Source organism: Mobula hypostoma, chromosome 9, assembly GCF_963921235.1.
Source record: "Mobula hypostoma chromosome 9, sMobHyp1.1, whole genome shotgun sequence".
NCBI lineage: Eukaryota > Metazoa > Chordata > Chondrichthyes > Myliobatiformes > Myliobatidae > Mobula > Mobula hypostoma.
This window is the reverse complement of record NC_086105.1, coordinates 37,147,591-37,174,034: the sequence shown is the minus strand read 5'-3', so window position 1 is coordinate 37,174,034 and position 26,444 is coordinate 37,147,591. Positions and strand designations below refer to the sequence as shown.

Sequence of the window (26,444 nt, the reverse complement as noted above, 5' to 3'; positions counted from 1 at the left end):
TGTCCTATACAATGGAGATTGTGTCTGATGCCATCTGGAGTCGACACATCATTCTCCTTCCAGTTTTCCTTATCCATCATCAACATGATCCTAAAGCAAAATACTACAATTGTTGAACATCTGTAACAGAAGTCAAAAGTATTCAGCAGATCTGGTGGCATCTTTGTGAATTGGAGAGAATGTTAGACAGATAGAGGGAGTGCCTCTGTGAGCTGGGGAGATCGTCATGGTGACAGATTGTCTCTGCCGACTGTAGAGATGGTCAAAGAGAAGGACCATTTCCATAAACTGGGGATATGGTTAGAAAGAGGTTGGGTTGTTGTTCTGCTGGTCACACAAATGGTCCAAGAAGTTGACTGCCCAGTGCACAATAATCATTTTACCATCCAATTGAGAATGTGCTTCCCATTAGGTTGTACAAACCCACAGGAAAAAGCCAGGACAGATTTCATGAACAACCAGAATAATTGTTCCAGAGTTCTCTTGTGTCTACAGACAACTAAAAGAGTAAGTTGAATGAGGATCTCAAAAAATTTCTATCAGTAAAATATTAGTAATGCAGAGGTTAATGGGGCTGAAAGGCAGTAAGAACCTGATTACCTGCATCTGGTGCTTAAATGGATGGATGTCATGGACATTGAATCCCAAAATTTCCTCTCAGTTGGAAGGTACCAATGTAGCCTCACTCTTTGAGAAAGGAGGGAAAGAGGAAACAGGACTTATATGTAGATTAGTTTGTTTAGCATCAGTTAGATTAGTATGAAAAATTGCTAAAATCAAGTATTAAGGAAGGAGTAACATGGCACTTAGAAATAATGGCTAATAATAATTAGTTAATGGCTTGTAAATAGAATAAGAGTAAATAGGTAAGTTTTGATTTGGGTGGGTGTGATATGGGATATCAAAGATATTGATAATTTTGAAGAAGAAATCAATTATAATGTATCCATGTTTATTAATGATACAAAGTTATTTGGCAGTGTAAGCTACAAAAAGGATAGAAAAGAGGTGTGGGGGAGGGGCTGAAAATTGACAAGTTCTATGAATGGCAGGACATACAGATGAAATGTAATGTGAAAAACTGGGAAATCGACAACTTTGGTCGAAAGAAGGAATTTTGTTTAGACGGTGAAACATCAAAAGGGGTGGGTGTTCAGAGTAAATGGTCTTTGTACACAAATCTCTGAAAGTTAACAAGCAAGCACAATGGACAGTTAGGAAGGCAAATATTATATTAGCTGTTTTTTGCAACATCTTACTGTATCCTGATGAGTCTACTTCTGGAATATGGTCCACAGTTCCAGATTCACTATCTAATCATTGACAAAGTGCAGCCAAGGCTCACAAAATTGTTTCTTGGAATGGTGGATTGTCACATGAGAGGGCCTATATCCCCTTTGTTTCTGAAATTATTTTTGAATATCTCCTTACAATGTTGGTCGACCCAAGCTGACCTCAATAAAATGAGGTCCTTGGTACACAGTCCCAAATGGAATTAAATGAAATTAAAGACAGTATCTGACTCAAGAGCAAGAATGCAGTTTACTTTTTATCACTGGTTGATAAACATACAGATCCGAATGGTAGATTTTTATTGGTTAGTGGTTTATTATTTAATAAAAAAGTAGTTTTGGTTAATGTTTATGCTCCTAATATGGATTGTCCGGAATTTTATAAATCATTGTTTGATCAGTTTCCGAATTTGAACGAGTTTTCATTGATTTGGGGCGGAGATCTTAATACCTGTTTATCTCCAGCTTTGGACCGTTCGGCTCCTTTACGGACTTTACCTAATAAATCTGCAAATTTGATTAATTTTTTCCTTTCTGATTCTGGGTCGACGGACATTTGGCGTTTTCTGCATCCTCAGGAAAAAGATTTTTCCTTCTTTTCACATGTTCATCATTCCTATTCAAGAATTGATTATTTTTTCATTGATTCTCGTCTCATTCCTTCAGTGATTAAATGTGATTATGATTCTATAACCATTTCGGATCATGCTCCACTTAAGCTTTCTATTAAAATTATGGCCAATATACCAAACAATAGACAATGGCGTTTTAATTCGCTGTTGCTTCAGGACTCGGACTTTGTTAATTTTATGAATGAACAGATTGAGCTTTTTTTTACAATTAACCATACAGAAGATATTTCGGTTAACACTCTTTGGGACACTTTTAAAGCCTATATTCGGGGTCAGATTATTTCGTATTCCGTTGCTTTGAGGAAGAAACAGAAGCAGGAGGAGATGGTAATTGTGGACAAGATTAAAGAAATTGATAAGAAATATGTTATGGCTCCTTCTGAGGAGCTATACAAACAAAGAACTGAACTTCAAATGGAACACAGTTTACTACTCTCGTCCTCGATTGTAAACCAATTAAAGAAAACAAGAAGTGATTTTTATGTTCACAGTGATAAAATTGGCAAGCTGCTGGCTAATCAATTGAAATCTAATTATGTTAAATCTCAAATCAATCAGATTTATAACCAAAATGATCGATTGATATTGGATCATGTGGGGATTAATCAAACCTTTTGTGATTTTTATTCTTCTTTATACCAATCAGAGTCTCCTCGAGATTCTAAATATATGAATGATTTTTTAGATAAGTTAGACTTCCCTCTGATTTCACAGGATATGTCTTCTTTATTAGATACTTCCATTACAATGGATGAGATTAAGAATGTTATTTTTTCTATGAATCTGGGGAAAGCTCCTGGCCCTGATGGGTTTACCGTTGAATTTTATAAATGTTTTGCTTCTTTATTGATTCCTTGGCTCTATAAGGTTTTTGAGGCTTCTTTGAAACTTGGTAAACTTCCGGAATCTTTTAATAGAGCATCAATTTCTTTAATACTAAAGAAGGATAAAGACCCTGCTCAATGTGCATCTTATAGACCAATATCTTTATTAAATGTTGATTCTAAAGTTTTTTCTAAGTTATTAGCAAATAGACTAGAAAAAGTACTTCCTTCTATTATTTCGGAAGACCAAACGGGTTTTATTAAAGGTCGTTACTCTTTTTATAATATTCGTACATTGTTAAATATCGTTTATACTCCCTCACAAAATGTTCCTGAGTGTGTTATTTCTTTAGATGCCGAGAAAGCTTTTGATAGAGTAGAATGGCCTTATTTATTTAAGGTGCTTGAAATGTTTAATTTTAGCTTGAAATTTATATCCTGGATTAAACTGTTATATTACTCCCCTGTAGCCTCGGTTCGTACTAACTCCTTAAACTCACCTTTTTTTCCTCTCTTTCGTGGTACTCGACAAGGCTGTCCTCTTAGTCCCCTATTATTTGATATTGCATTAGAACCTCTTGCAATTGCTATTCGAGAATCTTTAAATATTACTGGGATAACTCGGGGATTAAAGTCCCATAAATTATCACTCTATGCTGATGATTTACTTTTATATATTTCTAATCCTGAGAGATCCATTCCTGCTGTTTTAGAGTTATTAGCACAATTTGGTCTTTTCTCAGGTTATAAATTAAATCTTAGTAAGAGTGAACTTTTTCCGATTAATAAACATCTTCCCTTATATTATAAATTTCCATTTAAATTGATTAATAATTACTTTTCATATCTTGGGATTAAAATTACTTGTAAACATAAAGATTTATTTAAGACTAACTTTTTACCATTAATAGACCATATTACTCAACTTTCATCTAAATGGTTTCCCTTATATTTAACTTTGATTGGTCGTATTAATGCAGTTAAGATGTTTTTTTTGCCAAAATTTTTATATGTGTTTCAGGCATTACCAATTTTCGTTCCTAAATCTTTTTTTGATAAAGTTGACTCTAAAATTTCTTCATTTATTTGGCAGAACAAGAATCCGAGACTGGGTAAAATACATTTACAGAAAGCTAAGAGAGATGGAGGTTTAGCATTACCTAACTTTAGATTTTATTATTGGGCTATTAATATTCGACATATGAAATTTTGGTTACTTGACCGGGACATACTATTTATTCCTAAATGGGTAGCATTGGAATTACAATCTGTTCAGGGTTATACACTTGGTTCTATTTTAGGTTCCTCTCTTCCTTTTGATTCGAAACGTCTTAAGCAGGTCTCTAACCCGATAGTTAAATATGCTTTGCGCATTTGGTTTCAATTCAGAAAATTTTTTGATCTTAATCAATTCGGGTTAGCGATTCCTATTTTAGGTAACATATTTTTTCCTCCCTCTTTTACGGATCGCGCTTTTCAAACTTGGAAGACTAAGGGTATTTTACGGTTTTTGGATTTATTTTTAGATGGTTCCCTTATGTCTTTTGAACAATTATCTAATAAATATAACTTATCAAGAATACATTTTTTTAGATATTTACAAGTTAGAAATTTCCTAAGTACTATACTTACTTCCTTTCCAATGCTTCCTCCTATATATATTTTAGATTCGATAATTAACCTTAATCCATGTCAGAAAGGTGCATCGGCTATGATTTATAATATTATTATGAAACTTAGGAAAGCTCCATTTGATAAGATTAGGGTAGATTGGGAACAGGAATTGGGGCTTACCATTTCTGTGGATGATTGGGGGCAGATTTTACAATTAGTTAATACTTCCTCTATTTGTGCTAAACATTCCCTAATTCAATTTAAAGTGGTTCATAGAGCACATATGTCCAAAGATAAGTTAGCGCGTTTTTACTCGCATATTAATCCTTTCTGTGATAGATGTTCGGGGCAGATAGCCTCTTTAACTCATATGTTTTGGTCTTGCCCTACTTTGGAAACTTTTTGGAGAGATATTTTCAATATTATTTCTAAGGTATTAAATATAGATATCTCTCCTCACCCTATTACTGCTATCTTTGGACTACCTAAAATTTCTAGTAATCTTTCCCCTTCAGCCCGTAGAATGATTGCATTTCTTACTTTAATGGCGAAAAGATGTATTTTACAACATTGGAAAGAGCTTAATGCTCCAACTACCTTTTTTTGGTTTTCTCAGACGATTTTATGTTTGAATCTGGAGAAAATTAGAAGTAACCTTTATGATTCTTCATTTAAATTTGAACAGATTTGGGGACCTTTTATTCGATATTTTCATTTAATGTAATATTTACCCTTCTTGTTTTCTCTTCACTGTTTTAATGGAGGTCGGGATTGAGGACGTGATTTTAAGTTTAACTCTGTTTGGTTTCAAGTTAGCCCATTGCTTTGCTTTGCTTTTAGTTAGTTGCACGGTGGGTTTTTTTTTTGGGGTTTTTTTTTTCTTTTTTTCCATTGATATATATAAAATCTAGTATACTATTATGTTATCTTGGTTTCTTATGCTTAAATTACATTGTTTGTAGTATTTTCTTTTTGGTATTGTTATCTTTTGGAATTTTATTATACTTTAACATTGTATTAATGTTTATATGGCTTACCTTTTTTGTATACTTACTCAATAAAAAGATTTAAAAAGAAAGAAAGATAAACATACAGTCCAACAAAGTGCTGACCTGTTCGAATGCCATATGCACTGAATGACAAAACTTGGCTTGTGGGGTAGCCAATAAATCTATGGCACAATTCAAACCGTAATGAAGTCTTTTAAAGTGTACGTGAGGTATGGCAACTTTTAGAGCACCAGGATCTTGAAGTTATTTGTTTTGCAGCATAAATACAATAGAGAATATCATCACTATTTGCAAATGAGATATAAAGGACCTGGTTCCTCTACCTATTCATATGTACGATCCAGCTCAGAAAGAAGCCTAATGAATTCCACATTTCTGCTGAGTTAAAACATCTCAGATGGAGTAATGATAGACATCCAATAGTCACCTTTTATACTGTTGAACTAAGGGCAAGAAAGATCACCAGACATACTTTATAGTAATGACCTATTAGTGAGTGCAAATGTATGGACAGTAGTCCTGGACATGTCTTTGGCGAATGTAAAGAAATGTAATATGGAAGCTGCAATACTGATTCACGAAGTTACTCTTCAGGGGATAATGTTGGGGATAAAACATTATTTTAAGAAAATTATTTTTCTTCTTTTAGTTCTCAATTATGACATCACACAAGGAAAGTCTCTGTTGGAAAAGAAAATTAATTGAATGTTGAACATGTTTTGGAAATTCAAGCCAATGGCAGCCTCTATTAAATGTTAAATAGCAATCATTCTTATTTCTTTCTAACTGGCACCAAGTTTGAGAGAAATTATTTTACAAACCTTATCCATATTTATTAATACAGTCTAAGGGTAATTGAATCATGTTTTGCAGTAGTTTGTGTGTCACCATTGTGACCAAAATGGTGTATGGTTCTTCAGATAATTTCACTCCTCCTAGAGTGAAAAGGAAGCCCATCAAATATATTGCCTCAGGGACATGATAGCTCAGCAAATAGAATGAATCAGCTTATCTTTGTCTTTCTTATTTCCTACTAAGAATAATGAAATGTTGGAGCTGCAGCGAATACGAATGAAAGATGAGATTCGAGAATACAAGTTTCGTGAAACGCGACTACTGCAGGACTACACTGAGTTAGAAGAGGAGAACATCACTCTACAGAAGCTTGTCTCAACCCTCAAGCAAAATCAGGTATGTGGTACTGGTACGGATCCATTAGATGCTGTCAACAACTTGTACAATAAAAACTAAAATGTGTTTATAATTGTTAGACTTGAAACAGCTGCACTTCAGTTCCTCTTGAGAACTTTTCTGATTTTCTTTTGCATGTGTTGGTCAAGTATTAGCTATGGTACATCTGTATGTAAATTTAATTTTTGCCTGCTTGTTACTACTCATGCAGAGTCAGCAGGTTAAAGGTGCAGAACACTTACAAAGACACTGTATGGACCCCAGTGGTATAGATTCCGTGAGCTATTGAACTAGAGGTACTACTTTATAAAGGAGTTAAATTTGTTAATCCTTAGAGTATTATGCATAACATTTTTTCTGCTCATTCAACAGGATAAGGGTTTAATAAACAAGAATAATCCACATGTAAATTTATATAAATTTCTTGAAGTTTTTACAAGACGATTTATCCACTTTGAGGTGCAGAAAACTATGCAGCTTCAATATTGAATCTGACGTCTGGATATACACTTCAGGTTACAGATAGACAGAAAAATATTGCTGATCTCCCTCAGTCTATATTCATTTAGTATATATGCTTCTAGTTTATTCTTTTAATATGTGATTTGCAGTTCAATAGATGCCATATATCTGAGCAAAATGAAGCAGAGTCCATTTCTTCATCCAAAGCATTCTTAACTGTAGCAAAACTGGAGGAATATCTGAAACGGGCTTTAGTTGCTTGTCAGATTGTATCCAATGGCAGTATGCATAAACTTCATGAGTTAGTTGGGGGTACTTATTAAATTAAGGTAACCAACATTTTAATTTTCATCTCTGGGTGCCTATTGAATATTCAGAAGACAAAGTGAATTTGCTTGTTAGAAATTTTAAGGTGGGTTTTAGAAACAGTCCTAAGGATATCCTGATATTTATTTTTTGATGCAACAATATTCTCACAGCAGTTCAATGCAAATACACCATGACAAATACTGAGCTTTATGCACCAGTAAAGTGGAGAGGGGGGATTCAAAAAACAAAAGAAACTAGATTGAGTCAGATGCCTTGTGCAAGGTTTTGATATGCAAGTTATGGCTAGTGATTGTCTTCATATTTATACAGCAGAAAAGCAATGCTAATTAATGCTGTTCAAATGTTGGGCAATGGCAAGACAAATATTCCTAAATTGATGCCTTCTACAACAGTATCAACTTAACCCTTACCCTGTTGATTGAACAGAAATGTTTGCACAAATGACATGATAAATGACAACGATATAACATACTGATATTCTCAAGCCTTAAAGTGTCAATATCTGTTTCAGCTAGGAATCTAGATACTTTTGATGCTTATGGGACAAAATGTTGGCCACATGTAGAAACCACAAATTTTAAATCAACTTTAATACCCTGTCATTTTAAGGGACAGTTACAGTACTTTGTATCACCCAGAATTTGACCCCAACATCGGCAGAGGAAGAGGCAGCAAACCTTTGCCTCTCTATATGTCCCGCGATCAATTACTGGGCTCCACTGCCAGAAGGTGGTAAAGAGGTTTATTCCCCTTCCACCTCCGTGCTACGAGGGGAGGCCTGGCTATATGCAGTCTGCAGGGAAGAAAAATGGGAGAGAAACCAAATAATTTTTCAAATGCAAACAAAACTGAGAAAATAAAAGTGAGGTCAAAAAGGCTTTTTTTTGTAGAAGTAAGTTTTGGAATCCTTGCTCCTGTTGCCACTGATTTCCCATTTTTAAATTAATGTGCAGTGATGGCTAAATGAGTTTTGTCACGTGGACAGACAATAGACAATAAAACCAATGAGCATGATGTGGTAAGCAGTGTTTCAGTGAATGGAAGGTGGGACACAAAACTGGCAGTGTCAATCGGATAATGGGGCTCAAAGTCTCTAATTAATGGACAACTTGCATAATTCATTGCCCTGGATTTTGTAGTCAGCAGTGAAGGAACAGCACTTGCTGGTCATAAGGTTCTCTTGAACAGCATCCTGCTATCAATTTGGGCTTCTCATTCATTGCGGCGCTTACACAGAATATCTATGACTTGAATGAGTAGTGAATTGTAGGAATGAAGGCTTTAAACTGGGACATATAGGAGATACAGTTTCAAAGTGAAAGCAAAGGGGCTAAGTGTGATGCGATAAGGAGAAAGAAAAAGTGCAGCTTTTTAAACTTATTAATCAAAGTCTTAAGATGATTTTTTTCCTGATATTATTAATGTTGCTTGACAATTAAAAAAACAGTTAATCCCGAATATGTCAGCTCTAACTTCCTCTGGAATAAATTAAGGTTATCTAGTGAGTAAATTTTGCAAATTTATGTCTCAAGGATTTCTGAGTTTTTAATAGGAAACTTGTTCAACTTATGAAGCGGCAGGACCTCTGAATTTAACCTCACTTAACCGAATCTAGAAGGAGCAGTCTAATAACAATGGTTGCTGTTAGCTTCATAATGCATCACCTTGGGATATATCTTTTCCAAGAGTTGCCTTTATACCCAAGGTCAACCTATTGCTGCCCATTGCTGGAATTTAAAGCCCTGTATTTCTGGATATAAATTGAATTGTAGCTTATGTGAAATTGGTTAAAATCAAAAGTCAAGAGGAACTGACCGAAGAAGTCCCTTTTCTGTAATTAATCCTATTTGAAAGCGACAGTGAATATGTGGGTAGTGAACAGACAGACAATATGATTTGTCCTACATATGATTAATCTAGAGGCTTTCTTTTAAAATTAATGGATGTGTGCCTTATGGACTTCTGATTTTGCAGTCCCTCATTCCAACTTTTTGTAATTTGGTGAAAAATAATTGAGGTGCTGAAATAATCCTTACTTCAATAGGTAATATGTTGCTCTTCATGTTCTTCTAGCTGTCAAGAGGATTGTGAACTCCTTGTTCCATTGCATGGCATCATGCCTCCATCTTTGTCACCCATGTTAGTCAATAATCCTCACAATCCTACGCACAATCCTCCCTTCTTGAGAACTCCACTCTCTTAGAAGCATTCACAGTATACAACATGAGCAATCTCGCTTCCCAGAGGTCACTCTGTTTAGTAAGCCTTGCTTTCAGTCAGATGGTAATCATTCTCAAGGAGAAAAAACAGAATAAAGTGACTCTGATACCTGATCCCAGAGTGGGATGGGATTGGGGGAAGGTGTGGTTGGTGGTTCGTAGAGGGGCTAGTGAGTGGTCTATTAAAATGCTCAGATAGGCGCACTCCAACTGTTAATGGTCCATAGCCAGTTATATGCTTACTGAGTTTCTCCTCAAAGCCGCTCTCATATAGCCAGTGATGGATTTTCCGAAGCCTGAAACATATGATCATCAATGTTAATGTGCAGTATCTGAAGGTTATAGCCTCACTGGCAATCTTAATATGACATCCTACTCTAGAGATTGTGTTAACTACCTTCCCCTATTCTGCATTCGTAAAACCCGTGGCAGTAAAGTTCCAATAATACACTGTCTGGCCATTTGTAAATCCCATTGGTTCAGTATCTGTCTCACCAAATTCTATTTCTCGATGACTTCCTTTCTACTGACTGGAGCTCAAGTTCTCATTCTCTCTTACTCACAGTTCACTGCAAAATTTATTCCAACTTTTATTCTCTTTATTATGATATCTCCCCCTTTCCATTTCAGTCCTGAAGAATGGCATCGGACCGAAATGTCAACTGTTTACTCATTTCCATAGGTGCTGCCTGACCTGTTGAGTTCCTCCAGCAATTTGTGTGTGTTGCTTTGGATTTCCAGCATCTGTGGACGTTCTTGTGTTAAAATTAATTCTAATACTGCTAACATCTAAAAAAAAGCAAATTAAAAGTCTATGGGATATTAATAGAAATAGCATCTGGTTGACCAGAAAATTTGCTTGTCCGGCACCAGTAAAGTCCTGACCTGCTGGATTATTGGAATTTTACTGTTGGAGTAGACTTTCAGACATACTTCCTTTCCCCTTAACACATAAACAAATACAATTGCATGGTAAAATGCCCACCTGATATCTATAATATAAAAAGGTAATCTTTGAATCTTTTAACCTCTCACTTTGTGTAGTGCACAGTGTGATGGTGGAATAGGCTGTAAATCAGAAATATAAAATGATAGTCCACACTGTCAATATTTTTTAATTCTTCTTAGTTTAAAATTATACTAAAATACAGGAGAATGAGGAAGAGATAAAGCCTAAACACCCCCGGAGTATTAGCAGGCAGCCTTTGTCACTGCCCAGTTTTCATTTCCATTCATGTCAATTAGGTAAAGCAAATTCCCACTTTACTGTTGTTCACATTGCATCATTGCACCCTAGAGTCTCAATGTCAATGCATTTCTCCCATTTGATTTACAGCATATTATCCTAATCTCAGCCCGACTTCCAGGCTGTGACAAGCAGTAACTGTATTCCAAGTGGCAGGAATAAAATGCTAACTGAGTCAATGAGGATGATTTTGCCCTGATTCTAGCACTCAGCGATGAAATGAGTTCTGGCTCAAATTGGGGGCCAAGGACAGCGAAGGAAAAAATGTGGCCTATATTTTTTTTGATTGTCATTCGTGGACAGCATCAGAGAAAAGTGCATAGGTGAAGGAACAAAACTCAAATGGGGGCAGGAACCAGAAGATACAAGGAAAGGATTTTTGTTTTTTGTTGTTTTTTTTGCCAGGAGCTTTGACATTATACAGTGTATATCTATTACATTGTTAATTGTCAACCACGAACTCTAGTGAACTTAAAGTATCACCAAAGCGAATGGTGATAGGAATTGGAGGAAGACTTTAGAGCAGTGGACATTTTATTGAACTAGTACCATTTGCAAATACACATATGTGAGTCTTACCTGTTTTGAATATGCAGTTACTCAATTTACATTAAATTAATTCCACAGATTTTTAATGAGCCACACTAAAACTAATGGATAAAATAGAGAAGTCATTATATTCCCACATTACATCTAACTTGCTTTGGCATAATATTGATTTAATTCTAGGGCATGGATCAGACTTCGATCTAATCTCTTGCAAATTTATTCAGTTCATGTGGATGATTAATTAACATTTTGTATATTTAAGCAGATATATTAGTCATTCATTTTAAACAATTGCTTTAATTAATGTTTAGTCCTGGGAAGAGTCTAAGACCTTGATGACCCTGGTTAAATTGTTTCCCAGCAGTTAACTGAGCAAAGGAGAAGTCTTTAGCCAAAAATCAATCTCTTATATATTGTGAACTGTAAACACTGATCATAAATTGTATGTGAAGAGAGAATACATTTCTGTGAGATGTGCTGTCACCTCTTTAAATGTGTTTATGGTCTTGTTTCCATTTTTATATTGTGTGTGAAATGTGCATCTTCTCTTTTGTAAATTCCTAATTACATCTCTTCTGATGCAGGTCATTGCACTCTATCTCTCCATTGGAAAAAGTGTGAGTGATATCACCAGAGCAGAAGGCTGTTGTTAGATTACGCACTGTGCTTCTCTTATGCTGCTGTGGGAGGGGCTTGTCCTTCACTTCAGGCTGAATACTTGTAGGACTTAGTTTGGTGAAAGGACATGTGTAGATCTGGAAGTGGAACATTCACCAAAAGATCACAAGCTGAAGTGACTTCTCCAAATTATTAAAATTTGGCCTGCAATATTTTTAAACATGCAATGGAAGGTTACATGTTTATTCATAAAATTCTAAATTCTATTAAACTTTTTCAAGGATTTCCTACATGTACTCAGGGAACTGGGGAAAGTTTAATGAGTGATACTGTTACAGACACTATTTCACAGCCACCTGCAAAACATTTCTCTTGAATTGCCTAAACATTGACTTCAGTGGAAATGAAAACCAGGTAATCATTCTGCATTCCCCCCCACCCCACTGCCACCACCACCTTCAATCAAAATGATCCCGAGCTTCTCTAAAGAGGCTTATTTAATTTCCTCTTACAGTAGCTGTGCCTTCAGCCTTCACCTGTTAGAGTGGACAGTTTATTTGTTCCCAGGTAGTTGCAACAATAATTACATTAGAATAGCATTGATTAATTGACCCACTGTTTCCCCCATGCTGCCTTTGTTGAGTGTTACTGCTTATCCTGAAAATTTTGTGCACAAAATAATCTCACCACTTTGCTGTATAGTTCAATAAAGTATCTGTTTGTCTCTTAGAAGGAACAGCTTAAGATTTGGTCTGATACAATAATGCAAGTGAGTTGCACCATCACTATTGTTCCCAGTAACAACATGGTGAGAGCAAGTAATTAACTTCACTTTTAAAAAGGTTGTACATATGTAAATGAACTATACAATTCACTTTTAATACTGTAATTTTATAATATTGAAATAGTTTTGCTTTTTTTTAAAATGCTTGGGTAATGAAGAGTGAAGTAAGTGCAAGGTCTAAAATGTGTCCTGTACTTTCTGCTGAGATCCTGACAATTTTCGAAACATTTCTCTCTAGTTGGGAAATGTTCCAATGGTTTAGAAAACTGTTCTGATCACTGGTATTTAAAAAAGAGCAAAAGATGGAAAGCAAGAAATCAGTAATCCCAATAGTTATGGAAGCAAAATGAAGACATAACATTTTCAAACTTATTATTGAACAGGGATGAAATTGTAAAGCTTAGGTCATGCTCAACAAACTTGATTAAATATTTCAAGAGTGGATTAAAGAGGTCAATAGGGAACTACCTTGTGATGTCATTTAAACAGATTACCATAAGCTATATGATGAAACTCACAAAACAGGCTGTTAGCAAAATTTGAAGATGTGTAGGAAATTGGTAGTGGGATATGATTAGTAACTGATGGTAACAGATAGTTAGTGGTGATCTGTAAGAATCTGTATTGAGCCTTAGCTATGCATCTGATTCATAAGCAATATGGACAGTTAGCCAAAGTTGCCAGTGACATAGAAGAGAACACTGTAAGATGTGGAGATGTGATCAAATTGAAGATATTAGTCAACTGAGCAAAACACAAAGGATGGAAAGCAAATATGAAGTCATTCACTTTTGACCAAAAATGATGGACTATTTTGTAAAGGATGAAAAGCTGGCAGACAAGAAATTCCATATGCTAAAGATGTGCAGCTTAATTGGCGATGGTAAAATGCCCTAAGTGTATCGGTGATTAGTAGAATCTGGGGGAATCTCTGAACCCTCCATCTCGGGAGAATCTCACGAATACATTTGTGTGTAGGCCATGCATTAGCTGTTAAGAGTCATGGTTAAAGCACAACAGGTGTGCCGTCTGTAGTTCTGAGCACTGGTTTCAAGATATTGAGGGATAGCCTACCAAATGGGTAGATAAATAAAAATTCTTTCTGCTTGTTTGTGAGTCTCAGACTGGTGTCTGGCTTTGAATTAGAGCCAGGTCTTTTATTAAAATTTGAAAGAACTTGACATGCAAAGAGCAAGAAAAGTTTGGAACTCCCTCCGTCAAACTGAAATTAATTCTTGATTAGCTGATATTATTATATGTGTTCAATAGACATAGTGCGATTTTATGGGCTGCGATATCAGATCAGTTACAATCTTTTTGAATGGGGTTGAGAGACTAAATGGCTTCTTTTCAATCTTGTATTCCCAAGCGCAGGCATCACTGGTATGCTTGTAAATATAGCAATTGTAGGTCTGAAATGCCTGATTATAGTTGAGCTGAGATCTAGGACACACAAAACAGGAAACATTAATGCAATTCTTGTCTTAAAAGAATACTTGTTGAGTGCCCACTTCAATCTCAATAATCCATATTTCACTCTAAAAGCAATCAAATCCAGATGGCAAGATCTGCTTTTCTCTGCCCCTTTATTCCAACTTCACCATTCATTACTTGCTAAAAAATACAAAACATTTCGATATTCACTATTTGCAAACATTTATATTATTCTTATTAACGTGGATGTAAAATTCAATTGTTCTGGTGATTGTTCAGAATGTCACATCACTAACACGGCTTTGCTAGTTTACATACACTGCTGGATTCTAAAGTCTTGCTTCCCTTTGCATTGAGCTGACAGTTTGTGACTTCACCTTCTGCCAATATTCCTAATTCCTTGGATGAGTGCCCCTCCTTCCTTTTTCCTCTCAGCATTCTTCCTTCTCTTTTGCCCCCTTTGGTGGTGAATAGAGAGGAAAATCTTTGTCAGAAAATGTACCCCATTATTAAAAGTTTGCTCCTGTTACTACAGATTTTATCAAACGTGTTCCATTGAGGAATGCTCTGCTTCATTTGTGGAAAATGTCCTTGCAAAGAAAATCATTTAAAAAATCAGATATTTGCTCTAAAGGTCATTGTATTGAGAGTCACTCCCATTTTTCTCACCCTTGGAAAAATAACGAACTTTCTCTTAAGAAGTGAAAGAGATTCGGGTCCACGTAAGCACAGAGCAGATGTTGGAAAAAGTTGACGCCCCTGAGGTAACCCTAAACATCAATTAGTCTGCTAATCATCTGCTTTAGCTGTCTTTGTGTGCTGCACTGTAAAGATAACCGATCTTTCTCCTTGGGGGTAAAAGAAAACTTCATGATTTTTGAATCTTATTCATGCAATCATTTCTCAAGTTATGATTTATTTTAAAATTAATGAATTAATATTTTTGTTTACTGGCTGATGTCCATGTGCACAGAAGCAGCAGCTTATCAGATGTCTGGAAATGATCATTTATTGTGACCACAAAACAGGCTTCATGATTTTGTGTTCTGCATGATTATTTTAGGTGAGTTAACTTTAAGACAAGAGGTACTGCTGGTGAGATTGTAAGTACAGCACAACTGGAGGGTCAGTGTCCTTCAGGCAGAGGTCGGGCCGTGCACACAAGGTGGTTCCCAGCTTGCAGTCCAATGATGTGTGATGTACATGCCAGTCTATTATTTTCATTAACTTCACCAAAACTGTCAAAATAAAACAACAGATGACATCAAGTTAACATTTTAAAAAATGTAGCCAGAAGATTAATCATTACACATACTATGGAAAAGAAAATAAAACTTTGAGCAATTTTTCAACAAGAGCAAAACTAATGTATTAAGCTGCTTCTGAATTTTTTTCTGCCTGTCTACTATAGTCCGAGTTCCTTATGTACCGAGGAGACATTGACAAAGGAATTTGCCTTCTTCTAAAATAGGAGTGGAATATAATGGAACATGAAGCAGAGCTGTTAGCATCAATAAAAGGGAAATGGTCATTTCTATCTCAAATTGAACAATGAAGAATTGTTCTCTGGTCAAAAAAAGTTCTACTTAGGTCAGGTTTTCTAGCATAGCCTTGTTATTAAAATCAAGGGTATGAATAGGTCAGTTACTCTTAAAATAACCAAAGTATATGTTTTATAGAATTTGTATTCACAACGTTGGAGGAACACAGACACACAGTAACTCACAAAATGCTGGAGGAACTTAACAGCTCAGGCAGCATCCATAGAGGTAAATGAATAATTGAAATAAATTGCTGAGACCATTCATCAGGACTGAAAAGGAAGGGGGCAAAAGCCAGAATAAAAAGGTAGGGGGAGCACAAGCTGGCAGGTGAGTGCAGGTGAGGGGGAAGGTGAGGTTATTAAAGGAACACAGATTTTCATTCGTGCAGCTTTACCTAGCTGTACAGCAAATTCACTAATGTTTCAATGTAACATAACAATTTGGAAGGATAGTTGAATATTACTCAGTAAATTGAATGTTGGTGGTATAGTAATTGTAGGGAACAGTTTTAAAAAATATTAGCAAGTTAAACTTGTTAGATTTCTTTTAAAGTTAGGAAAGAAAGTACAGGGAGAGATAGAGAAATTCCATCTTTTTACTGACCATTTATTTGGAGGAGAAGGAACAAATTCATTAAGTGATATCAAGGTTTGGAAACAAGACTTAAAAATTAATTGTAGCAAATCCACAAAACCGTACACTCATTGCAACTGAGAAAAAGTATTAAGCTAATTGGGTGTAAATCAACACTCGGGTCTCTCTTTCATTTGCGCCAGAATATTTGATACAGTAATCCATTCTCCTTCCAAACTTATGTTGTCTTCTACACAACTGTCCTCTGAGAATGTAAAACCTAGTGGCAGCAATGTCAATATAAAACAATCCTCTGAGCATAACACCTTTACTATTTTCTATAACTGTTATGACCACTCAGCAAATGTATCAGGTATAGTTGGGGTATGCTCTGTTAATTTAGTCGTACACTAACAATGGAGTTGCTGCAAATGAGACTTTCTGAAAATCGATGCTTATTTGGAGTATCATCTTCTTGCATAATTTATTGCTGAGACAAAAATCAGTATAGGAAGCTTCCAGCAAATTCATTGGTTCCACCACTGGTTCCTCTGTCATTAACACAATAATAAACTGCATGGACGTCTAGCACATAAGGACAAAAGTTCCAGGAACCAACATCAGCACCTGCCTCTGGCGTACCAGACCAGTTTAACATGATCATCTAGCTGACGAGCTCACCAGTATCTTGACAGTTGGGTGCATGCTAACACCCCTGTTAAACTGATGATCTTGGTATGGGAGCCAGCTTCGCCTCTGCCTGCTTGGTGACACTCCAGCTATTAGGCTTCATGCCTTGTGTGTGGAAGCCTAAGTAGGTTCACCAACATCAATACTTCAGTGCCTCCTAAGTATTTAAAGTATAAGTTGCTCCTTAAGATCTGTGTGGATTAATGAATAAATCAGATGACAATTGCAAAAGGCTAAATGTTTGTATTCTGTCCAATCAGGTAGAATATGAAGGGCTCAAACACGAGATTAAACGTCTGGAAGAGGAGACGGTGCTGCTCAATAGTCAGCTGGAAGATGCCATACGGTTAAAGGAAATTGCCGAACATCAGTTGGAGGAAGCGCTGGAGACTTTAAAGAATGAACGTGAGCAGAAGAATAATTTACGCAAGGAGCTCTCGCAGTATATCAACATGAGCGACAGCATGTACAACAACCACATAAACATTGCTGTCGATGGACTAAAATTCTCTGAGGATGGTAATGAGCCCAATAACGATGATAAAGTAAATGGACACATACATGGCTCATTGGTAAAACTCAATGCCGATTACCGAACATCTACAACCAGAAAAACTGACAACCCAGCTCTGGTCTCTGATCTGTTCAGTGAGCTGAACATTTCAGAAATGCAAAAACTAAAGCAGCAACTTATACAGGTATTCACCTCTGTTCTTCTGCCCATTCTCATTCATTTTATCCTCCAACTACTTATTCTTGAGTTCTCTGCTATTTTTCCCCCATCTTCCTTTCTAATCATTTTCCCCTTCACTCTTTTATCTTCTTTTCTACTATGCTAATTTCATCTCTCCTTCTCCACCTTTCAGAAGTCTCATATTAGTCTTCTGTAACCTGCCACAACTTTCTCAGCAGCTCTTGTTACAGTCAACAGCTCTTGTTCCGTAAGGAGCCCCAAACAAATCCTCTGCAAAGGAACTCCCTGTGCTGCCAACATAACCTTCTGTTGATTTGACAAATAAAAGCATTTGTTGATGTACTTAAGTTTTTGACCCAGTGACTGTTGAAATGAACAAAGACTTTATGTTGAATTTTCTCTATTAAATTATAAAGAAACTCCAATCTAGTGATGCTATAAATCTGCAGAGTTTCATCCTGAGTTCTGCAGTCCCTCTACATGATGGCACATTAGAACATCATTGAGGCATTAAAAGTGAGAGTTTGCATACAAGATCTGGTTCATAGTTAACCTAGGCTCACTGTTTTCCACGGAACATAATCAAGAGGCAGGTAACAAACATCAGCCTTTTTGATTAGTACGGATTTGGGAAATTTCGATGTAACTTACAATCTGCAACTTAAGAACCTGTAAATGAGCAGAGAGTATAATTTTACAATTCACTTCCCCCTGCGATAGTCTAACAGCTACTTGATATGCCACAGTTTGCACCTACTGAGCAAAATCAATATAAATTTCAGTACATTGGTTTCTTATTTGTAGTGATCCAAAGTTCAGACTCAAGTTAGTGGACAGCAATAAATATTCATAAGAAGCCAAAGTTTCCAGGATGGTACTCAGCACTGATTCTCTGTAGCATGCTTATTATAATGGACAATGCAGAAGATCCAGAGATGTTGTATTCGAATGTCACATTGCGGAACCAAGAGGGCTTTTATATTCATTCTTGTCTGACTTTGCCATTGATATATTGTCAGTCAACCCAATGATAAAACAGTTTGTTGCACCCAAGGTATTGACAGTTCATGCCACAAACCCATGACTACAAGTTTACCTTTCCCATTCTTCAGCAAAAGATAGCAGGAGCATGTGAAGTTACACCACATATTCTCAAACTCCTCAGCAACTTTCATTTCACTGGATCTGATCACCTCATTTTCACCATGGATATCCTGCCCCTATATACTTCTATCCTACAAAAAGAAGGCCTTAAAGCTTTCCACTTCTTTCTCGACAACAGTCCCAACCAGTTCCCCTCTACCACAGCCCTACTCCCATCTGCTGGAACTGGTCCTCACGCTCAACAATTTCTCTTCTAGCATCTCACACTTTCTGCCAACTCAAGGTGTAGCATGGGCATCCATATAGGCCCCAGCTATGCCTACCTTTTTGTAGGCTACGTGGAACTGCCCATGTTCCAAGCCTTTCCTTGGAAATGCTCCTCAACCCTTTCTGCATGTTGACAACTCCATTGGTGCTGCTTCATGCAACCATGCTGAGCTCATGAATTTAATCAATTCTGCCTCCAACTTCCACCCTGTCCTTAATTCCCATTTCTGACACATCTCTCCCCTTTCTCAATCTCTCTCTCCATCTCTTGAGACAAACTGCCTACCAATATCTTTTATAAATCTACTGACTCTCACAGGTATCTTGACCATACCTCTTTCCACCCTGTGCCCTGTAAAAATGCCACCATTAGTGCTGCCCTCACCCGCATCTCCTCCATTTCTACTCTCACCCCATCTTCCCACTACCTTAACACTTTGTCATGCACCTTCACTCCATCCACAAATAGCGAGATTTCCCGGTGGCCAGTCGTCTTAATTCCAACCCCCATTCCCATTCCAGCATGTCGGCCCATGGCCTGTACTACTGCCATGATGAGGCCGCTCTCAGGTTCGAGGAGCAATGCCTCATATTCCATCTCAGTAGCCTTCAACCTGATGGCATGAACATCCATTTCTCTAACTCCTGGTAATTTTTCCCTCTCCTCCTTCCCTCTACATCATTTCATCCCCCTAGCTTCCCTTTTTCCTTTTCTTTTTTCCTCACCTGCCTATCACTTCCATCTGGTGCCCCTCCTCCTTCCCTTTCTCCCGTGGTCTCCTCTCCTCTCCTATCAGATTCCTCCTTCTCCAACACTTTACCTTCTCCACCTATTAACTCCCTGATTCATATGTCATCCTCGTCCCCACTCTCCTGGTTTCACCTATCACCTTCAATCTTGTACTCCCTTCCTTCCACCTGCCTTCTAACTCTGATTCTTCCTCCTTCCTTTCCAGGCCTGATGAAGGGTCTTGGCCTAACAGAAGTTGCCTGACTTGCTGAGCTCCTCCAGCATGTTGTGTGTGTTATGGTGGAGATTCAGCTTCCGCAGCATCCCAGACAGTTCATTATATATAAAGACCCCTGTAACCAGTAGTCTATTTAAACATAGTTGTAAAAGCTGGAAAGAGACAACTGGTTGGTATATGTACTGCAAAGTGCTGCTCTGGAATTTGGAGAACTCTCCTCAAAGGCAATTTATTCTCAGAGGATACCATACATTTTTTCAGGTATATAAACAGTAAAAGACAAGTGAGAGTGGATATTGGTCCACTGGAAAACGCTGCTGGAGAGATAGTCATGGGGGACAAAGAAATGCGGACAAACTTAGTAAGTATTGTCCATCAGCCTTCACCGTGGAAAAGACAAGCAGTATGCCAGAAATATGAGTATCAATAGGCAGATGTGAGTGCCGCTACTATAACTAAGGAGAAGATTCTCAGAAAGCTAAAATGTCTGAAGGTAGTTAAGTCACCTGGAGAGGTGGACTACATCCCAGGGTTCAGAAAGAGGTAGCCGAAGAGATTGTGGGAATTTCAAGAATCACTAGATTCTGGAATGGTTCTGGAGGAATGGAAAACTGCAAATTTCACTCCACTCTTTAAGAAGGGAGGGAGGTGGAAGAAAGGAAATTATAGGTCAGTTTGTCTGACTTCAGTGTTTGGGAAGATGTTTGAGACCATTATTAAGGATGAGGTTTGGGGGTACTTGGAGGTGCACAATAAAGTAGGCCAAAGTCATCATGGTTTCCTTAAGGGGAAATCTTGCCTGACAGATCTGTTGGAATTCTTTGAGGAAATAACAAGCAGGATAGACAAAAGAGAGTCCTTGGAAGTTGCTTATTTAGATTTTCAGAAGTCTTGGCAAGGTGTCACACTTGAGGCTGCTAAACAAGTTAAGAGCACATGGTATTATTGGAAAAATACCAGAATGAATAGAAGATTGGCTGACAGGCAGGAGGCAAAAAGTGGGAAAGAAGGGAGTCTATTCTGGTTGGCTGTCGGTGACAAGTGGTGTTCTGCAGTGATCAGTATTGGGATTGCTTCTTTTCACGTTATGGGTCAGTGATTTAGATGACAGAACTGATGGCTTTGTGGCCAAGTTTGCAGACAATACAAATTTAGGTGGAGGGGCAGGTAGTGTTGAGGAGGCAGGGAGTCTGCAGAAGGACTTAGATTGGCTGAATGGGCAAAGAAGTGGCAGATAGAATATAGTGTAGGGAAGTGTACGGTCATGCACTTTGGCAGAAGGAATAAAGGTGTAGACTATTTTCTAAGCAGTGCAAAGTGACTTGGGCGCCCTCGTGCAGGAAGCCCGAAAAGTCAACTTGCAAGTTGAGTTGGTGAGAAGGAAGGCAAATACAATATTAGCATTAATTTCAAGAAGACTAGAAGACAAGGGTGTAATGCTGAGGCTTTATAAGGCATTGGTCAGACTGCACTTGGAATACTGTGAGCAGTTTTGGGCCACTCATCTAAGAAAAGATGTGCTGGCAGTGGAGAGGGTCTGGATGATGTTCACGAGAATGGTTACAGGAATGAAAGGTTTACATATGAGGAGCGTTTGACGGCTCTGGGCATCTTTAACACCCTAAGTGCTTCATAGCAGTATTATCAAGCAAAACAAAAAGACAGTGAGCTGCATCAGGATGTATTAGACAAGATGATCAAAGGCTTGATCAGGGTTATAATCATCTTAAAGAATTAAAGATTACTAATGTGTTCAGTGAGGGAATTCCAGAGTTCAGCACCATTACAGCTCAAGGCATAGCCAACCATTTCATATTTGCTAGGGAACGTGACAAAGTCTGTGTCTACTGAATGAAGTTTCTGACAGGTTCTGAAGATATGCTTCAACCATCATCTTATTTACTTGGAGGAAGTTTCTGGTCATCCAGTGAAGATCACTAACTATCCAACAACTTGGAGATCAAAATAGATTTGCAAAGCAGTAAATTCCAGTGCTAAAAGCATGCATGCAGAAACTGAGCTTGTGAGCTTGCCTTTCCAGTTGATTTTGCCCAGAGGCAGCACGTGGGAGAGAAAGAGAATGAGGCCAAACACGAGGAATTCTGCGGATGCTGGAAACTCAAGCAACACACATCAAAGTTGCTGGTGAACACAGCAGGCCAGGCAGCATCTCTAGGAAGAGGTACAGTCGAGATTTCGGGCCGAGACCCTTCGTCAGGACTAACTGAAGGAAGAGCTAGTAAGAGATTTCTTACTAGCTCTTCCTTCAGTTAGTCCTGATGAAGAGTCTCGGCCCGAAACGTCGACTGTACCTCTTCCTAGGAATGAGGCCAAAGACAGATCTTTGGGGGTGAAGGGGAGCATCAAAGATAACGGGTAGGAATTGAAGCCATTGCTGGTTCCTTTGTGAGTAAGACCAAATGGATATTGGAACCACCCATTTGATGGAGAATCACTGGAGGGGAGCGCAGTCAACTGTGTCAAAGACCACAGAGAAGTCAAGAAAGGCAAGCAGCAAAAGATCACCTTGGATACAATCCTTTGAATGATATTGAACAGTTTTACTTCATTTCTGTGATTTCACCGAGATAGATTGATTTAAATAAGGAAGGAGGGTTAGATATGTGGGGAGAGGGGGTTCACTCTTTCTTTGTGGAAAAAGATGCACAGTGCAGAGAAAGTTCACAAATGAGTCAATTGTGATGGTTTTTCCATACATTCTTCCCCCCTTTCACCAAAACAGGCAGCCAGTTGGCCCTCACTTAAATGCTTAAATGCACTAAAATCAAAAATCAACTTGTCTCATTACCTACTTTTCCTGTTGCCTAACCATTTTGTGAAGTAGTAGACACCCGAACTGGAGATGCCTGTGTTTGGAAGTGTGTGCCATGTTATAACTTCTCCAAATGGCTTATGTTAATGCAGGTGGAGCGGGAAAAAGCCATACTCCTGGTCAATCTTCAGGAATCTCAGACACAACTGGAGCACACCAAGGGTGCACTGACAGAGCAGCATGAACGAGTCCACAGTCTGACGGAGCATGTGAATGCCATGAGGAGGCTCCAGGTCAACAAGGACTTAAAGACCGACCTGGAAAATGAGAAAGGGCGCGAGTCTGGGGAAGAAACTCATGACTATGAAGTGGACATTAATGGACTGGAAATTCTGGAGTGCAAGTACAAAGTTGCAATCACGGAGGTAATAGACCTCAAAGCAGAACTTAAAAGTTTGAAGGAAAAATACAACAAGTGTGTGGAGACATACACCGAAGAAAAGACCAAATATGAAAACCGTATGCAAGAGTTGGACAAGCAAGTGAGCTGTCTGGAGAAAATGAACAAGGAATACGACGACAAGATCATACACTTTGAAACAGAAATCAAGTCGTTGACAGTCATGGCAAACGAGGGACATAACACACTCAACGCAGCGCAGGATGAGCTGGTGACCTTCAGCGAGGAGCTAGCACAGCTTTACCACCACGTCTGCTTGTGCAATAATGAGACCCCGAACAGGGTGATGCTGGACTACTACCGGCAGAGCAGGGTGACCCGCAGCGGGAGCCTGAAGGGACCAGACGACCCTCGGGCTATCTTGTCTCCACGGCTCGCCCGTAGAGGCCTAGCTTCGCCGGTTGACTCCAGAAACTCACCGGAACATTCACCGAAGGAGTCCGGGAAAGACAATACACAGCAGAGCCCAACCAAGCCGGTGAGCACTGTGGGCTCACCGGCAGTAACGGCGCCTCCCTCCTCGCCCGTCTCCGACCCGAGCGACATCAGGAAAGAGCCCATGAACATCTACAACCTGAACGCCATCATATGGGACCAGATAAAGCATCTGCAGAAGGCAGTGGACCGGTCCCTGCAGCTGTCCCGGCAGCGGGCAGCCGCCCGGGAGCTGGCCCCCATGATTGACAAGGACAAAGAAGTTCTGATGGAGGAGATCCTGAAGCTGAAGTCGCTGCTGAGCACCAAACGCGAGCAGATAGCGACCTTACGGACAGTCCTGAAGGCAAACAAGCAGGTAACTGGGATTGACTGCGCTTGCTTGGTTGTGTATGTGTGTGTGGTTTTGTGACGTATCTGTGAATGACCATTGGAGACTGTGCTGCAAACCTAATAGGATGACAGAACAATGCAAGAGTCGGTGAGTGTGATCTCAGTGCCGAGAACCTCCCTTGGTCTGTTGGGGCAGTGCAGGTAGATGCCAACTGCACGAGTTGGGAAAATCTTGTGAGAGTAAAAAGATAACATTTAATTCATAGATCTTTCATCTCCAGTGACTGGTAGATGGATTAGGACATAGGACAGTACAGAGAGAACCAGGTCCTTTGGCCCATGATGTCTGTGATAAACATGCCAGTTTCAACCAATCCCAACTGTCTGGACACGTTCAATATCCCTCCATCCCCTGCCTGTCCATGTGCCTGCCTAAATGTTGTTTAAATATTATTATCATTACCTGTTTCCAACTCTTCCTCCGGCAGTGCATTCCAGGCAACTGTGTGAAACAAACATCATAGATCTTTAAACTTTCCCCCCCTCGCCTTAAAGCTATGTCCTCTAGAATTGACAACTGGGGTGAAGATTAATGGAGGAGGGGTGGTAAAAACTGCACCCGATGTGTTAGAGGGAATCTGGAAATCTCTGCCTGGAAGAACGATAGAGGCAGAAGCCCTTATCACACTTATTCCACGACTAAAGGCCAAGTGCTGAGAATTGCGAAAAGGGGCTGGAGAGCTTATTGTTAATGACTATAGATATGACTGATGGAATGGCTTCTCTCATTTTCAAGTCCTGTCGTTCTGTAGTTTCTAAGCTGAAATTACCTGTCTGGGAACTATATTCATTGTTGTAATGGGGTCTAATCATGTGCCGTAGGGAAATGACTAGAAAGCTAAAGTTGAAAGCCAGAGGAACATGGTGTGGCTCACTGACCTGTTCTAGGCCCCTTTTTTTTTTAAACTACATATAGCTAATCTTTTTGAAACTGAATTACATAAATTCAGGTTTGATGGCAATGCTAAGGTAGGAAGCAGATTGTGGAAGTTAGTAAAGGAAGTTATACAAGGACATATATATAGGCATCTGTTAGTCTCATGAGACCATGGATTTGGGCCTTGCAAGGTTTCCAAGGCGCAGGCCTGGGCAAGGTTGTATGGAAGACCAACAGTTGCCCATGCTGTAAGTCTCCCCTTTCCACGCCACCAATGTTGTCCAAGAGATGGGCATTAGGACCCATACAACTTGGCACTGGTGTTGTTGCAGAGCAACGTGTGGTTAAGTGCCTTGCTCAAGGACACACACGCTGCCTCAGTCAAGACTTGAACTAGCGACCTTCAAATCACTGGACAAATGCCTCAACCACTTGGCCACGTGCCAACAGGGACATAGATGAAGTCAATACAACTATTGCAGATATTGTTTGATGTAACTACATGTAAAGCAGGAAGTTTATTTGTATTTATATTTCTACCAAGGACAACGTTTGCTATCCATTTCTATATGCCACATCCCATTAGTCCCTGTGAAGGTCAGCTTATGGTGCTCTAGGGTCTGACGTTCTAGTGTGATGAAGAATGCCTTTATTAAAGTCAAGAAGCTCTGTATGACTAAAGGGGAATTTTCAGGTGGCGGTGAACCCATAGTTCTGTTGGCCTTCACCTTCTAGATCATGGGCTTGAGAAGTGGTGTCAAAGGATCCTTGGTAAGATGTCACAGTTTATTTTGTACAATGTATGTATCTTAGATGGGCGCACAGTGGGGAAGCAGCCTGTGGCAGAGGGATTGAATGGTAAATGAAACTATAATAAAGTGTCTAACAGTTTAAAAGGAAATTAAGAAGTATTTTGCAAACAGAAAAAAATTGATAGAGGTAGCTAATTGGCCACATCACCACGTGTAGAATTATGGAGAGAAACTACTTCTGAACTCATGGATATATCTCCGCCCATATTCCGTGGCCTGGAATTTACTGAAAAATGCCAGAAATTCCATCAAGTCGCAACAGGTTGAGTGATTTGCTAACTGTTGCCTAATGTTAGACTCCTTGCGGTGTGCAGTAACAGAGAGTGAACCTGCCTTAATTTGCCCGCACTTCCACTAGTAAACCTACTGAACAAATCCCTGCCATTTGAATATCATTCATTTTAATGGAGAGAATAGATGTGCTGGACAAGAGTAAACACAAGGCAATTTATTTGTTACTTAATTGAGTTTGTTTAAAAGTGTTTGCTCTTAAATGATTAATTTTTATTTTAGTAAACATAGAAAACCTATAGCACCATACAGGCTCTTCAGCCCACAAAGCTGTGCCAAACATGCTCTTACCTTAGAAATTACCTAGGGTTACCCATTGCCCTTTATTTTTCTGAGCTCCATGTCCAGGAGTCTCTTA

General features: G+C 38.6%; 1 protein-coding gene across 3 annotated transcripts in view; it reads left to right on the top strand.

The window, feature by feature from the left end:
• Window positions 1-26,444, top strand: part of LOC134351649 (protein bicaudal D homolog 1-like) — a 230,858-nt gene that overhangs the window by 138,969 nt on the left and 65,445 nt on the right. For all 3 annotated transcript variants that reach the window (XM_063058089.1, XM_063058090.1, XM_063058091.1), the window contains 3 exons: window positions 6,411-6,563; window positions 17,273-17,710; window positions 22,971-24,071. In XM_063058089.1, the coding sequence (XP_062914159.1) occupies window positions 6,411-6,563; window positions 17,273-17,710; window positions 22,971-24,071 (1,692 nt within the window). The remainder of the gene's footprint in view (window positions 1-6,410; window positions 6,564-17,272; window positions 17,711-22,970; window positions 24,072-26,444) is intronic.